We start from the raw sequence: 16,321 nt of genomic DNA on the forward strand, positions 1-16,321 counted from the left end.
CTCAATCCCTGCCCCCATCCCATGTGCTTTAATTTTGCACACAGACCTCTTACGTGGGATTTATCAAAAGCTTTATTTTGTGGGTTAATGAGTTATGTTTTGGCAACATTCAAGAACAGGCCATGTTTCTTGTATGCAGAATCAGAAAGATTGAGTGTGGCTTGCAAATCTGGTGCAGAATGCACAACAACACTGGAGTCGTTCACACGTAAATCATGTTTGTCTGTGGTAGTTCAGTTTTGACACAGAGGTGACTGAGGTTAAAGAGTTTGAAGAAGGATAACAATGCCTTAGAGAGGGTGCAGAGTAAATTTATTAGAATATTACCAGGGATGACTTATAATTAGTGGAGTTAGGATTATTCTCCCGAACAGAGAAGATTAAGGGGACATTTGATAGAGATGTTTAAAACAATGATGGTTTTTGATGAAGTTGATAAGGAGAAAACATTTCCACTGGCAAGCGGATCAGCAAACAGAGGACACAGATTTTAGATCATTTGCAAAAAATGTGGAGGGAAAATTCTATATATATTTTTAATGCAGTGAGTTATGACAATCTGGAAAGCACTGCCTGAAAAGTAGATTCAGTAAGTAACTTTCCAAAAGGATTTGGATAAGCACTTGAAAATGAGAAACATACAGAAAATCAGTTAAGGTCAGGGAGAGCGAGACTATTGAAAAGCCTTCCCAATGCTGACACAGACCCAATGGGTTGAATGCCTCCTCCTATACTATTATAAGCAGACCAGACACTAATGTATCAATCAGCTGTTATATTTTATTGATTTAGGTGTTTTCATGGTGAATAACAATTACTTATTACTGTTCCAAATATGGGTTCACTCAGGTGCTGCTGTATAGAAACATGCTGTTTTCCTTCGTGGTAATTTATTTGAATATTTGCTGTTACAGATTCATGGACATTCCAGGTGTTTTCTGTTAGATAATTGTCTGCAGATTTCTAAAGCTAGATATAAATGCAGCAAAATATAGCAAATCACATAACATTTGTTAATTCACGTTCCCCTCTAAATAAACTAAAAAGGAATGGCAATAATCTTGTATTTTGGCGCAGGAATGTGATTGCAGATTAATTTTGAAAGGGCCAGTCGGGTACAATTTGTTCCAGCATTGTCTTGCTCAGATCAGTCTCCTCTTTCATCCTGTAATATAAAATTAACGTAATCAAGACCTGAGGAAACAAAGAGCAAGTTCAAAAATTAAAGCAAATTAAATAAAACAGACAAGGTCAGAGCCTGTAATCAGGGGATGTTCATGCACAAACAGATAATCATCACACAAAATATCAACATTTTCTTGAGCATGCATTGACCCTCTGAAATATAGAATATAGAGATGGGATGGGGGAGGAGGCTTCCTATCTTACAACATGCCAGTTTAATTAGACCATTTTATTTTCTTGCTACAATTTAGTGGGTAGCACTTTCACCTCTGAGCCAGGAAGTTGCAGATTTGACTCCTAAAATCTAGGTTGGCATTCCAGTGCAGTACTGAGGGAGTGCTGCATTGTTGGAGGTACCGTCTTTTGTATAAGTCATTAAGCTGAGGCCCTATCTGACCCTTCAAGTGGTCATAAAAGATCCCATTACACTATTTTGAATCAGGCAAAGGTGTTAACTCGGCGTTCTGGCCAATATTTACCCTCATTCAACCACGAAAAATGGGTATTCTGTTGTAATGACTTTGCTGTTGCTGGGAGTTTGCTGTGTGCAAGTTAGTTGTTGTGTTTTATGCAACAACCCTGCAACTTCAAAATCACTTCTTTGCCTGTGAACTGGTTGAGAATGTCCTGAGATTGGAAAAGGTGCTAAGGAAATGAAATTTTTTTTTAAAAATGCCCATTGCCTTAATTTGTTTGGGTGATAACTTGCTGAAACCTGAGTACAGCCTATCTCCTTCACCAATGAGATTTAACAATTAAGAAAAAAACAGAGGAATAGCAGAAAAGGAGGGAAGGATTAGGATACCAAAAAATTGGCGGCACAATGGCCCAGTGGTTAGCACTGATCCTCACAGAGCCAGGGACCCCAGGTTCGATTCCGGCCTCAGTCACTGTGTGTGTTTGCACGTTCTCCCCATGTCTGCGTGGGTTTCCTCCAGTGCTCTGATTTCCTCCCACAGTCCAAAGATGTGCAGGTTAGGTTGATTGGCCACGATAAATTGACCCTAGTGTCAGGGGATTAGCAGGATAAAGATGTGGGGTTGGGGGAATAAGGTTTGGGTGGGATTGTGGACGGTGCAGCCTTGATGGGCCGTTAATGTTAAGAAGTTAGTTGTGCTCTTAATTACCAGATTTAACTGTCTGCACTAAGTTTAATGGGAAATTAATGTACAAATCTGGTAAGTTCTAACAATGATGTGGAGATGCCGGCGTTGGACTGAGGTAAAACACGAAGAAATCCCACAACACCAGTTTAAAGTCCAAACAGGTTTCAGGAAAGCTTGCAGTGTTTGCTACAAATAAACCTGTTTGGACTTTAAACTGGTGTGAGATTTCTTTAAGGTCTAACAAGAACATGGAGGTTGATGGAGTTTTTTTTTGTGAAGCAATTAGAGAAGCCACGCAAATTGCCCAGCAAGTTGTGGAGATTTGGACCTCACAGCATCTCTCTTATCCCTTGGTTGTGCTGTCCATGAATAATGGCACACATCATTAACATAATGTAGTCACAGAATCCCCACAGTGGAGAACGAGATCATTTGGCCCATTGAGCCCACGGAGACAACAATCCCACCAAGACCTTATCCCCATAACCCCATTTATTTATCCTGCTAATCCCGCTGACACTAAGGGGCAATTTAGCATGGTCAGTTCACCTAACCAACACATGTTTTGGACTGTGGGAGGGAACCATAGCACCCAGAGGAAACCCACGCAGACAGGGGAGAACATGCAGACAGTTACCCAAGGCCTGAATGTAACCTGGCGTTGTGAGGCAGCAATGCTCTCCACTGTGCCACCCTGCTGCCCAGGTCCACTAAACACCTAAACTTGAACTATTTCAACTGTTTGTTTAATTTTTATTTGAACAAAATGTACAAACCTCTGGCACGTAGTGCTTGCAATTTCCTATAAAGAAAAAAGAGCAATTAAGTAAACTGTTGAATCTTCAGCAGTGTTGCGCATGTCAGGAGTGCTCAGTGCACTGAATCTCCATTACCCAGTTAATGTAGGGCCCAGCATTACGGTTGCCAACTCTGGTGGAGCATATTGCCAGAAGTTTCATCACATACTGTGCAGCCTCTGATCACCCCACTCTTGCCCCTGATCACCCAACATGTCCATCTGTGTGGCACCCATCTTTCCCTGTCCAATTGGATGATTTTAGACTGTCGCTCAGACTGTCTTTTTTACTCCATTTTCATTACTTTTATAATGAAGAAGTATAAGTGTTCAAATAAAATAGGAAAGCATGCAATTCTTATTAATGTCCAGAGATTTATCTCCAGAATATTTTTTCTTTATTCTTTATGGGATGAGCAAGTAGCTGGCAAGGCCAGAATTCATTGCCCATTCCTTATTGTCCTTGGATTGAGTGGTGAGCTAGACCATTTCAGAGGGCAGTTAAGAATCAACCATATTGCTAAGGGTTTGGAGTCACATATAGGTCAGACCGAGTAAGGATAGCAGATTTCCTTCTCTAAGGGACATTAGTGAACCAGATGGGATTTTGCAACAATCAATGATGGTTTCTTGGTCACATTACTGAGACTGGCTTTCAATTCCAGTTTTTGTATCAATTTGAAATTAAATTTCACCAACTGTCATGATGGAGTTTGAAACCATGTCCCCCAGACAATTTTTCTAGGCCTCTGGATTACTCGTCCGCAATGCCACCATCTCCCTATTATGTTTGTAGGCAGCAGTGTCCAGGAGCTTAATTATTTTAATTCCTGGAGACTCCAGGCCAATCTTGGAAAGTTAACAACCCTACTCACCAGCACTGTGGCACTTGAACATTACCACCTTGCAATTAGTCCCAATGAGTTGTTGTTCTGGAGTTAAACAGTATCTTGTTCTGTGACAGCCAGACAACTCAGCATCCCTATCAAGAAATAGCTATAACCATTGGAGTTAATCTTAGGGTCCACTGCACTTTCCAACCACAGTCAAATCTCACCATTACCAACTAGTAAAACAGCTTTACATTATTTAAGTCTAAACTTCTCTGTATAAAGTTTTGGTCAACTCTGCACAGCTTTGATCTCCTTACCTAAGGAAGGCTACACACGCCTTGGAAATAAAGGAACAAAGGTTCACTACAGTGATTCCTGGAGACCTGATGCGACGCAATGTTCCCTGTAAAATCTTGTTACTGTACACAGCCAGATTTTTCAATAAGTGATATCTTTTAAGTTTTTATGGGCAGCTACACATGTGCAATATTTAACACGAAATAAGATGTATGTGATAAGTCCCAGACTACTACATGGCCATACATATCAGCTGCTTTGCAGGAACATTGGTGCTGTGAGGAGAGATTGAGCCTCTATTGTTTTGAGGTTAGAAGATTGAATGGTGATCACATTGAAACATATAAAATTCTAAAGAGGGCTTAACTCAGTAGATGTGAAGAAGTTGTTTCCTCCTGGCTGCAGAGTCTTGAGCCAAAACCCATAGCCTCAGAATAAAAGTTAGCTATTTAGGAGACTAAGATAAGGAGAAATTTCTTCTTTGCTCAGAGGGCTGTAAGTCTTTGGAACTCTCTACCCTAGGGAGTTGTGGATGCCCAGTCATTAAATATATTCAAGACAAAGATTGTTAGAATTTTAGGCAGTAAGGGAATCAAGGTGATATTGGAATAGGGCAGGAGAGTGGAGTCACGTGGAAATTCAGCTACGATTTTATTGATTAGTGGAATAGATGAAAGGGACCAAATAGCCTACTCCTGCTTCTATGTATGGTCTAAAGACAGTTCTTGTGTGACTGGGGAAATTGGCGGTTATATTGAGTTTTCTAGTAGTATCAGTGTCTACCTCCAGCCCCGGCAATTCTAGCAGTTGCAGCTTCCACCGTTCCACTCTGATGAAGGGTCATTTGAACTTGAAACATTGGCTCTATTCTCTGCCCACAAATGCTGTCAGACCTGCTGAGATTTTTCAGCATTTTATGTTTTTGTTCCAGCTTCCGCAGTATTTGCTTTCCCACAATTATGTCCTCTCCTTCCCTGAAGGCAGTGACTCATGATGGGGAGGATTCCAAATGCACTGGCAGGCCTGATGCAAAAGACCATTTGCCCTGCATGAAACTTAAGATTAAGTGTAGGCCGCCATGTGCTCCAGCTCATCCAGGAGCTGAGTGGTTAATGGAATTCTCTCTTTGTGCAGACACTAAGGGTCTCCGCCACTGACTTATTTTAAGAGGAGTTAACTCAGGTCAGACCAGGTTTTGATCCTTGGAATCTTCATGGGCCGTAGAGCATAATGCTCTTTGCCAACTGGGTTCATTCTGCAGGGCCACCTGTTACAAATTGACTGAGAGCTATAGATCATAGGAACAAGAGGAGGCTATTTAGCCCCTTGAGCTCTTCTGCCATTCAATAAAATGATGGCTAATCTGTGGCCCAATTCCATTTGCCCATGTTCCTTCAAAAATCTATCAGATTTAAACTCAACAATTGACCTAGCATTAACTGCCATTTGTGGAAGAAATTGCAAAGTGATCCATCATTTAGTCCTGAAAGATCTTGCTCTAAATTTTATGCTTTGTGCCCAGTCTTAGACTCAGTAGGAAGCAGAAATAATTCATCTCTTAAGTCGGTGCTGGATGGATAGTTTAATCTGTAGTATTTCCCTCTATTTTATAATAGATCTCCCATCTTCACCTCCCATCCAATGACTCTGTCTAAACTTCCTGCTGCCTCGGAAAAAACAGCCAGCATAATCAAGGACCTTTTGCACCCCAGACGTTCTCTCTTCCACTTTCTTCCTTCGGGAAAAAGATACAAAAGTCTGAGGTCATGTACCAACCAACTCAAGAACAGCATCTCTTCTGCTGCTGTCAGACTTTTGAATGGACCTATCCCGTATTAAGTTGATCTTTTTCTGCACCCTAGCTATGACTGTAACACTACATTCTGCACTCTCTCTTTTCCTTCTCTGTGGACAATATGTTTTGTCTGTATAGCGCACAAGAAACAATACTTTTCACTATATGTTAATACATATGACTATAATAAATCAAATCAAAAAGATCGGTATTAGTGTAACTGGCCTTAATTAGTTACTTAGCACATTTGCACCTATTGATCATTCACTGTGTTCGAAATTACGAAGGGTATTGAAAGATTAAATAGACGGGAACTGTTTTCACTGATGGGGACTTAGTAACAAGAAACAGTTAAGAAAATTGACAAAAAAAGAGACGAGATGAGGATTTTTTCTTTTAAACACATCAAGCTATTATCAGCAATGCACAGCTTGCAAATCATTTACAACAGAAACTTTCAAAAGGGAACTGGATATATTCATGAAAAGGAACATTTTGCAGGCTCATGGGAAAGAGCAGGGAAATGGATAGCTCTTTCAAAGAGCCAGGACCTGACTGGTGGCTGTCCTGTACTATAAGACTAAGAACCGGCCATTCTGTCCATCAGGACAGAACACAAGAGTACACTTGTGATTCGTGCATTAGAAACATAGGAAACAGGAAGAGTAGGCCATGTGGTCGGTCCAGCCTGCTCTGCCATTCATCTAGATCATGGCTGATGATCTGCCTTAATTCGATTTTCCTGCACCATCCCCAGATCCCTTGATATCTTTAATATTTAAAAATCTATTATCTCTGTCTACCTAAAGCACTCACTCCCTCCGACACCTAAAACACTCAGTCCTTCGATGTTGCAGTTGTACAAAACTCTGGTGTGGCTGCACTTGGAGTGTTGCGTGCGGTTCTGGTCGCCGCATTATAGGAGGGGTGTGGAAGCATTGGAAAGGGTGCAGAGGAGATTTACTGGATGTTGTCTGGTGTGGTGGGAAGGTCTTATTAGGAGAGGCTGAGGGACTTGAGGCTGTTTACGTTAGAGAGAAGAAGGTTAAGAGGTGACTTAATAGAGGCATATAAGATGATCAGAGGATTAATAGGATGGATAGTGAGAGACCTTTTCCTCAGATGGAGATGGCTAGCGTGAGAGGACATAGCTTTAAATTGAGGGGTGATAGATATAAGACAAATATCAGAGGTAGGTTCTTTACTCAGAGAGTAGAAAGGGCATGGAATGCCTTGCCTGCAACAGTAGTGGACTTGCCAACATTAAGGGCATTTAAATGGACATCGGATAAACATATGAATGACATTGGTATAGTGTAGGTTAGATGGGCTTTAGATTGGTTTCACAGGTTGGTGCAACATCGAGGGCCGAAGGGCCTGTACTGCGCTGTAATGTTCTATGTTCTATTGTGGACTTCCATTTGAGACCCCCCATCCATAGACCCCAACTCTCTGGAAAAAAAATCAAATAGTTCTATGAATATCTCTAACCTTCACTCCTCCTTCTCAGCAGCTATCGAGACTGCTGAGTTATGAAAGAAATTTCAAATCAGATCCTTTCTCTAGGAGTCTGTACCACGTGTCCAGCATCCTGCATTACGGGAATGTGAAATTTGATCTTATCTCTGACTTGCACAAGGCCTATACCCACCTGCATTGTCTAAGTTAACTAACTGGTTTATTTAAACCTCATCTGTATCTCTTATGAGATGAAAATCATTCTGACATCACCCTTCAGGATGTTCTCAAGTTAGGTTGATTGGCTGTGCTAAATTGTTGTCAGTACAGACTCGACGGGCCGAATGGCCTCATTCTGCACAGGATTCTATGATTCTAAGTAAAGGATTTTGCACTTAAAACCTTCTCCTATTAAAGTATGATAATTGCACATTAAATTGTGTCAAAAAATATTTTTGCGAAGTAAACAGCAAGACCAATGATATCCCTAGGAATGTATCCGTTTCATTATTCACAGTTTGTTGCAGATGTCTTTACCGTTCTCCTGAGGAAGTGTGTAGATTGAGAGATCTGGAACTTCCGCACAATCCACCAACCTCTTGAAGTGTTCCATAATGGCAGAGCTTACATTTAACTTCCTCCCTGGTAAAGGTAGATAACTGTTAGTGACAGAATGGATATCAAATTTAATAAATTTGCAACCAGGGATTTTGCAGGACATGATCATGTTTGTGCATCCTCTTTTGTTAACTGCATTCCAAACTCTCTTACTCAGTGAAATAAATCATAATCTTATGTTAAAATGTTTTAGTTTCTGTGTTGTTATTATTGTGCATTCTACGTGCGAGACCAGGAGTGAGAGAACCTTCATTATTCCCCCAAACCTTGTAATATGTGAACAATGGGAATTGAGGTGTATATTTCTCAATAAACAATTTTTGAATAGTTTATTGTAGGTGGCGCTGTGGCATAGTGGTTAGCACTGCTGCCTCACACTGCCAGGGACCTGGGTTTGATTCCTGGCTTGAGTCACTCTCTGTATGGAATTTGCACATTCTCCCCATGTCTGCGTGGGTTTCCTCTGGGTGCTCCGGTTTTCTCTCAGTCTGAAAGACATGCTGGTTAGGTGCGTTGACCCGAATAGGTGCTGGAGTATGGTGACTAGGGGAATTTCACAGTAACTTCGTTGCAGTGTATCTTTCAAGCCTTACTTGTGACTAATAAATAAAATTTACTTAGAATATAAATGTTGCATATTTTCAGGAGATATTAATTTGATCTGAGAACGTTAGAGTTTAGAAGAATGAGGGGAGATCTCATTGAGACGTATAAGATGATGAATGGGATGGATAGGATAGAGGTGGAGGGACTCTTCCCACTCAGAAAGGATAGTAGGACTAGGGGGCACAGCCTCAAGATAAAGGGGGGACGGTTTAGAACGGAGTTGAGGAGGAACTTCTTCACTCAAAGGGTGGCGAATCTCTGGAATTCTTTGCCCGTTGAAGTGGTGGAGGCTACCTCGCTAAATATTTTTAAGACGCGGGTTGATGGGTTTTTGATAAGAGAGGGGATTAAGGGTTATGGGGAGAGGGCGGGAATGTGGAACTGAGCCACGACAGATCAGCCATGATCTTATTGAATGGCGGGGCAGGCTCGAAGGGCTAGATGGTCTACTCCTGCTCCTATTTCTTATGTTCTTATGTTCTTATTATATTCACACAAAATTAATGTTTGATAATAAATCACAAAACAAATACTGGGATGAAACGACAATTTTCAGTTATACCTTTAAAATGTCCCAAGATCTGTCACAGAAGTACAATCACACAGATATTGATAGCGAGCTAAAGGAGGAAACATCAGGATATTTGGGCTGGAAACTAAAAGCTTGGTTGAGGAGGTAGGATTTAAGGAGAGCCTTAAAAAGGAGAGAGACACTTTAGGGATGGGGTGGGGGAGGTGGCTGGTATTCCAGAGCTTAGAGCCTAGTTTGGTGATTGTATGGCCATCAACACTGGAGTGAAGAGAGTTGGGGACACACAAAAACCAGAGTTGGAGAAACGGATAGTTCTCAGATAGCAAGGAGGAGGGGAGGCGGGTGGAGGGGGGGGTGGTTTGTTGCAGAAGTAGGGTGAGACACGGCTATGAAGGTAATTGAACACAAGGATGAGAATTTCAAATACAAGACATTGGTGAACTTTCATTAGAGCTAATGAAGGTCAATAGACAGAGGGGTAACAGGTCGATAGCACATGGTGCAGGTTAGGACATGGGCAGCAGAGGTTTGGATGAGGGTGGGCTGAAGATGGCCAACATTAGTTACCAACGTGATGAAGCACCTTTCTTCTGCTAAGCATTCTACTCAGCTAGCCGGCTACGCCAACACCAGATTTATTCCAACTCTGGCCTGTGGATTTGAGTGATATTCAGCCTTTGCAGAATATGGATAAAGAATGCTCAGTTCTTAGGCATTCATACTGTGTAAGATCTTCGGTGGGGTTACACAATATATTTTATACATATTCAGATAGTAAAAGGAACTTTGACTTCCTGGTCAACAAGTATCTTACCGAATAAGAAGAAGGTATCAGTGCTGCATTTTCCGTGGTTGTAATGATGGAGCACAACATATTCGGTATTGTAAGCTAAGATTCTGTAGCCCGAGTTACCTATAGGAGCAAAGAGAAAATAACTTGCATTTATATAGAATTTCTACAGCACCTTTCAAAACTTCAGATATCCCATAGTGTTTTATAATGAAAGAAATCACTTTGAACTGTAGTCACTATTGTAATGCAGCCAATAGGTGCAAAGCTCCCATTATCAGTAGTAGGATAATAACTGGATAAGCTGGTTTGGTGATGTTGCCCGAGGGATAAATCTGGCTAGGACACCGAGGAGAACACCCTTGATCTTTAATGTCCACCTTGGGTGACAGACGGGGCCTCAGATTAATGTCTTCTCCAAAGAACAGCACCTCTGACAATGCAATGCTCCCTCAGTACTGACTCTCCGACGGTGCAGAGCTCCTCAGCACATTACTGAAATGTGCCGCTTAAACCTAAATGTATAACCTTCCATCTCAGAGGCAAGAATGCTAGCTTATGAACAGCAGCTAACACAGGAGGGTGAGAAATATAAGGGTCCTTCAGAGTCAAGGTTTGCATATAGTTTGGTTGAGGGAGAAAGTTTGACCTGGGCATCTAGAAAATATCCTAGTGTTTTCCAAGTGACAAGCTCATTAAAGTCCACTGATGCAGGAGGCAGCAGCCTCAGTTTAACATCTTGTCGAAAGGACAGTAACATCCTCTGCTGCACTAAAGTATCAGCCTAAATGGTACGCTAAAGTTCCAGACTGGGATGTGACAGGAGACTGAGAGCAAATTAATGATGAAGGAAATATGTTATTGAGGTTAGTAAGGTTGGTGGGAGCAACACAAATCAAAACTAGTTACAGCTATTAGTGAATCAATTGAGTAATGGCATCAACAAATATTTGTGTGTCTGTGTGTGTGGGGGCGGGGGGAGGCTAGTGCTTGAAGCAATATGAGGAATGGAAATGACAACAACAACTTGTATAGCACCTTTAAAATAGTAAAATGTTCTAAAGCACTTTACAGGAGCATAAAACAAACTCAGATATTGAGCCATCCAAGGAGATATTAGGATAGCTGTGCCAAAGCTTTGTTAAAAAAGGCATATTTTAAGGAGTGTCTTAAAGGAGGAGAGAGAGGCAGAGAGATTTAAGAAGGACATTACAGAGCTTCACACCCACGTAGCTGAAGACATGACTGCCAATGGTGGAGCAGTGAAAATTAGGGATACCCAAGAGGCCAGATTCAGAAGAGCACGGAGTTCTCGAGATTGTGATGGGCCGCTGGTCGAGGCCACAGAGATTGGAAAATAAGAATGAGATTGCAAAAACTGGGTTGCTGGACAGGGAGCCAATGTAGATCAGTGAAGAGAGGGAATGAGCAGTGAATGGGACTTGGTGCAAATTAACATACAGGAGGCAGAGTTTCACCCTGATGCAGCAAGAAGCTGCCGCTGCAGGTGAGATGCAGTAAGAAGTCTTACAACACCAGGTTAAAGTCCATCGGGTTTATTTGGTCGCATAAACTTTTGGAGCGCTGCTCCTTCATCTGGTGAATGACACATTCTTGGTGTGACAGAGGGAATTAAGCAACATTCCTGCTCGATACCAACAACCTTGGAGTTCTATAAAGCAGAGACAGTTCCAATCCTGCTCTTGTTGCTTACCCTGAAGGGCCCACAAAGACTAGTTTAAATAATAACAAATTGCACCAACCTTCAGAAGCATTGGCAAAATGATTGGAGTAGTTTATCTCAATTTTGGTGCATATTCCATCCCTGTTTTGACCAATACAGAAAATACAAAGTTAATGACAAGACAGAAGTATTTATTTAAGAGTGCAAAATGGCAAGATAACTTCATGATTATTGGAAGCTTTTCCTTAGCTTCAGTAGAGCCGGGAACCAGAGAATGTGTTATCTTCTAAACTGTTGTAGGAAGTATGTTAATTGTGCACACATCTCTTTTGGAGAATGGATTTAATTATTATTGAATTTTCTCAAACTGTAATGTCCTACATCTGGCCTATCAACTAGTTGACGTGTCAGAAGCACCAGCAATATAGGAAAACTAGTTATTTCCTCTTGATTTTTCTGACCTTAAGATGAAGACGATGACAATATTTTTCTGTGCTTCCAACTTTCACTCTTCCTTCCTGAAGACAGGCTGCATTCATTGATAGCATAGAATGATCCCAGCCAGAATGGACAAGTGTGTTAATATACACACACACAAACGCACACACACTCCCCTTAGTTTATTTATATCAAAAACTCACCGATAGATATGGAGATGGATGATGCTTCTGTTATCCATGGAGATTATTATGCTGTTCAATCCATCAAACTTTTCTCCTGAATTACTGGCAATAGCAATGGTGTACCAATTCCCAAAAGGCTTATAGACGCAAAAGGAAAGTGAACAGAAATTGAATACAGATGTATTGCAGAACAGTAAAAATAAATGCCTTCGGGGGAAAAGAAAGTTCAGTCATGAATTGCCTTCATTGAAATCTGGACAAAAACCTCAGAACAGCAGGAGAATTCCAAAAGAAAATTTACCCTCCTCCATTAATTAAATGAACTATTAACATACTATTTCAGCAAGTCCTTAAAAAAAACACACAGGTTGAGGGCAAGATGCTGTTTGTGCAAAGGGAAATGACTATTTGTAAACGTAATGAGTAATATGTAGTAAAGTTTATTTGTTAGCCACAAGTAAGGCTTACATTAACACTGCAATGAAGTTACTGTGAAATTCCCCTACACTCCGGCATCTGTTTGGGTCAATGCACCTAACCAGCACATCTTTCAGACTGTGGGAGGAAACTGAAGCACCCGGGGGAAACCCACACAGACACGAGGAGAACTTGCAAGCTCCACACAGACAGTGATCCAAGCTGGGAATCAAACCTGGATCCCTGGCACTGTGAGGCAGCAGTGCTAACCACTGCGTATTGGAAGAATCTGATTTGTTTTGCACTTAATGACAAATTTGAATGATAATGAAACATATAATTTATATGTTTATATTTAATGAATAAAATATATTTTGGGGAAAAAATTAGTGGAACAAGCTAACTTGACCAACAATTTTTGGAGTTTCTCAATTCACAGCAGGTCTTTTGCAATCCCCAGAACTTGCTGGCTGTTTAATACAGCATGTAACGTAAATACACCTATGTTGTTCCAGTAAGATTTTGTCCCCCATGCAAGACTTCTTGAGAAGGTGAGAGGGCATGGGATCCCAGGGGCTTTGGCCTTGTGGATCCAGAACTGGTTTGCCTGCAGAAGGCAGAGAGTGGTTGTGGATGGGTCTTTTTCTGCATGGAGGTCAGTCACCAGTGGAGTGCCCCAGGGATCTGTTCTAGGACCCTTGCTGTTTGTCATTTTCATAAACGACCTGGATGAAGAAGTGGAGGGATGGGTTAGTAAGTTTGCCGACAATACGAAGGTTGGTGGTGTTGTGGATGGTCTGGAGGGATGTCAGAAGTTGCAGCGTGACATAGATAGGATGCAAGAGTGGGCGGAGAAGTGGCAGATGGACTTTAACGCAGATAAATGTGTAGTGGTCCATTTTGGCAGGACCAATGGGATGAAGGAATACAATATCAAGGGTAGGAGTCTTAGCTGTGTTGAAGAGCAGAAGGATCTTGGGGTCCGGGTCCATAGGACTCTTAAATCAGCCTCGCAGGTGGAGGATGTGGTCAAGAAGGCTTATGGTGTACTGGCCTTCATTAATCGAGGGATTGAGTTTAGGAGTCGGGAGGTAATGCTGCAACTTTATAAGACCCTTGTCAGACCCCACTTGGAGTACTGTGTGCAGTTCTGGTCGCCTCACTATAGGAAGCACGTGGAAGCTATTGAGAGGGTGCAGAGGAGATTTACAAGGATGTTGCCTGGATTGGGAGGCATGCCTTATGAAGATAGGTTGAGGGAGCTGGGACTCTTCTCCCTGGAGAGACGAAGGTTGAGAGGCGACCTGATAGAGGTTTATAAAATGTTGAGAGGAATAGATAGGGTGGATTTTCAGAGGCTATTTCCCCGGGCTGAAATGGTTGCTACGAGAGGACACAGATTTAAGGTGCAGGGAAGCAAGTACAGAGGAGATGTTAGGGGTAAGTTTTTCACTCAGAGCGTGGTGGGCGAGTGGAATCAGCTGCCGTCGCTGGTGGTGGAGGCGAACTCGCTGGGGTCTTTTAAAAGACTTCTGGATGAGTATATGGGATCTAATGGGATTGGGGGTTATAGATAGGTCTATGGCTTAGTAGGTATAGGAGTGATCGGCGCAACTTGTGGGCCGAAGGGCCTGTTTGTGCTGTAGTGTTCTATGTTCTATGGTAATCTGTTTTGCACTTTAAAAGTTAAGATTTGTTTCAGGCCTGTAGTTTTAGAACCTTCTCTCTTTATCTTCCATCCACTTCTAACATTTAAGAAAACATTTTAACATTTAAGAAAAACTTGGACAGATACATGGATGTGAGGGGTGTGGAGGGATATGGTCCAGGTGTATGTCAGTGGGACTAGGCAGAAAAATGGTTCGGCACAGCCAAGAAGGGCCAAAAGGCCTGTTTCTGTGCTGTAATATTCTACGGTTCAAGAGGCTGGGAACAGTCTTGGCAGGACAGCATGATTTAAGGGGAATCGGTTAAACCAGGGCATCCAAATCAAAACCCACAAAAACCACAAGCTAACTGGAGGTCTCCTCACCAGTCCCAAGTCAGAGGAGTTGAGCTCCCAAAGACTGGCTGATCAATTTTAGTTGGATGTGAATTTCTTATTTATTTATTATTTTTTCCTGTCTTGCTGGAATTTCATGGATCTCAGGTTTGAGCTGCTCCCTGATGGTAAATCTCAGATCAGAATATCAATCTCTTGTTATAGTACCAATAAGTGGAGATAAATAACAGGAAAGGGATCTAAACTGTATATGTTGCCCTGAGCTGCATATTTACTGAAGTGACTCACAGATTCAAAATGTTCATACAGCCAGGTTGAACTCTCCCCTTCCATTTATGTATCATATCTAAGATCCCCCCCTCTCTTTTTTACCTGTCATTTTCCCAATTTATTTTTATGCCTCTTAGTGGGTAACATGATGGTGTGGGTATGCCGGCGTTGGACTGGCGTAAACACAGTAACACTCTCCATTCACCTGACGAAGAGGGTGTCCCTCGAAAGCTTGTGAGTATATTATCAAATAAACAGGTTGGACTAAAACCTGGTGTTGTCAGACTTTTAACATGATGGGACAGGGGTTAGCACTGCTGCTTCACAGCGCCAGGGATCCGGATTCAATTCTGACTTTGGATGACCATGTGGAGTCTGCACGTTATCCCTGTGTCTGCGTGGGTTCTCTCCAGGTGCTCTGGTGTCCTCCCACAGTCCAAAGATGTGCCAATTGACCATAGTTGCAGGGTCTGGGGATTGCGCAGGGCCTGGATAAGATGCTGTTTTGGAGAGTTGGTGCAGAGGCAATAGGTTATTAATTCTGAAGTAGCATTGCACAAAGATGTCAGTCACCTATTATTGGTGCCAACTGACCTGTTGCCTACAACCACCATTTCCTGTTTTTTCATTGTACATTTCAACTCAGCCTGCCCCACCTACTACCAAAGTATGATGTTATCTGCCATCTAGTGGCATAATCAAGGATTACAAATGAGATATTGCATTTCCAAAGCTTATTTAACAGAGCAAACGTCCCAGGCACTTCACAGAATTGTCATCAGACAAATTGACCAAAACCTACATCACCATGAACAAGATGCACTGCAACAATTTACCAAGGTTTCTTTGACAGAATTTTTCAAATCTGCAATCTCATGGGAAAATCACCATGACCACCAAGCCACGTACCCTCCAGACTTGGAAAAAGCCATTCCTTCTTCATCACTGGATCATAGTTTACCTCACCAATCTCTTCCTTCATCCAGATAAGCAAGGTCACTTTCCCCTGGCTCTATTCTTACTATTCAGTCAGAGAATCCTGTGTAATGGCTGCTGTTCCTGCTTTATTACCTCCAAGACCTCAGGGTTCTATCTATGGTTGCCTATTTTTCACCTACATTCTGACCGTTGTCAATCTCATCCAAAAACACCGCAAATTCCATATGTACTGTGACAGCATCCAACTCTCTCTCCCCACCTCTCAAACCCTCCACAGCTGCTTGTCTGACATCCAAAATTGGACAAGCAGAAATTTTTTCCAATTAAATATTGGGAAGATCACAGCCCTTGTTTTTGACTCCTGCCACTT

The 16,321-nt window shown here is 41.9% G+C and overlaps 1 protein-coding gene across 1 annotated transcript in view; it reads right to left on the reverse strand.

The window, feature by feature from the left end:
- Positions 1–778: 778 nt before the first annotated feature.
- Positions 779–16,321, reverse strand: part of odf2a (outer dense fiber of sperm tails 2a) — a 75,022-nt gene continuing 59,479 nt past the window's right edge. Inside the window, exons 20-25 of the mRNA XM_080211895.1 lie at positions 12,342–12,460; positions 11,780–11,841; positions 10,041–10,139; positions 8,008–8,112; positions 3,068–3,093; positions 779–1,165 (exon numbers count right to left, since the gene is read on the reverse strand). Coding sequence (XP_080068021.1) covers positions 1,148–1,165; positions 3,068–3,093; positions 8,008–8,112; positions 10,041–10,139; positions 11,780–11,841; positions 12,342–12,460 — 429 coding nt within the window. The 3' untranslated portion in view covers positions 779–1,147. The remainder of the gene's footprint in view (positions 1,166–3,067; positions 3,094–8,007; positions 8,113–10,040; positions 10,140–11,779; positions 11,842–12,341; positions 12,461–16,321) is intronic.

This window comes from Carcharhinus amblyrhynchos, chromosome 25, assembly GCF_965287045.1.
Source record: "Carcharhinus amblyrhynchos chromosome 25, sCarAmb.v2.hapA, whole genome shotgun sequence".
Lineage (NCBI taxonomy): Eukaryota > Metazoa > Chordata > Chondrichthyes > Carcharhiniformes > Carcharhinidae > Carcharhinus > Carcharhinus amblyrhynchos.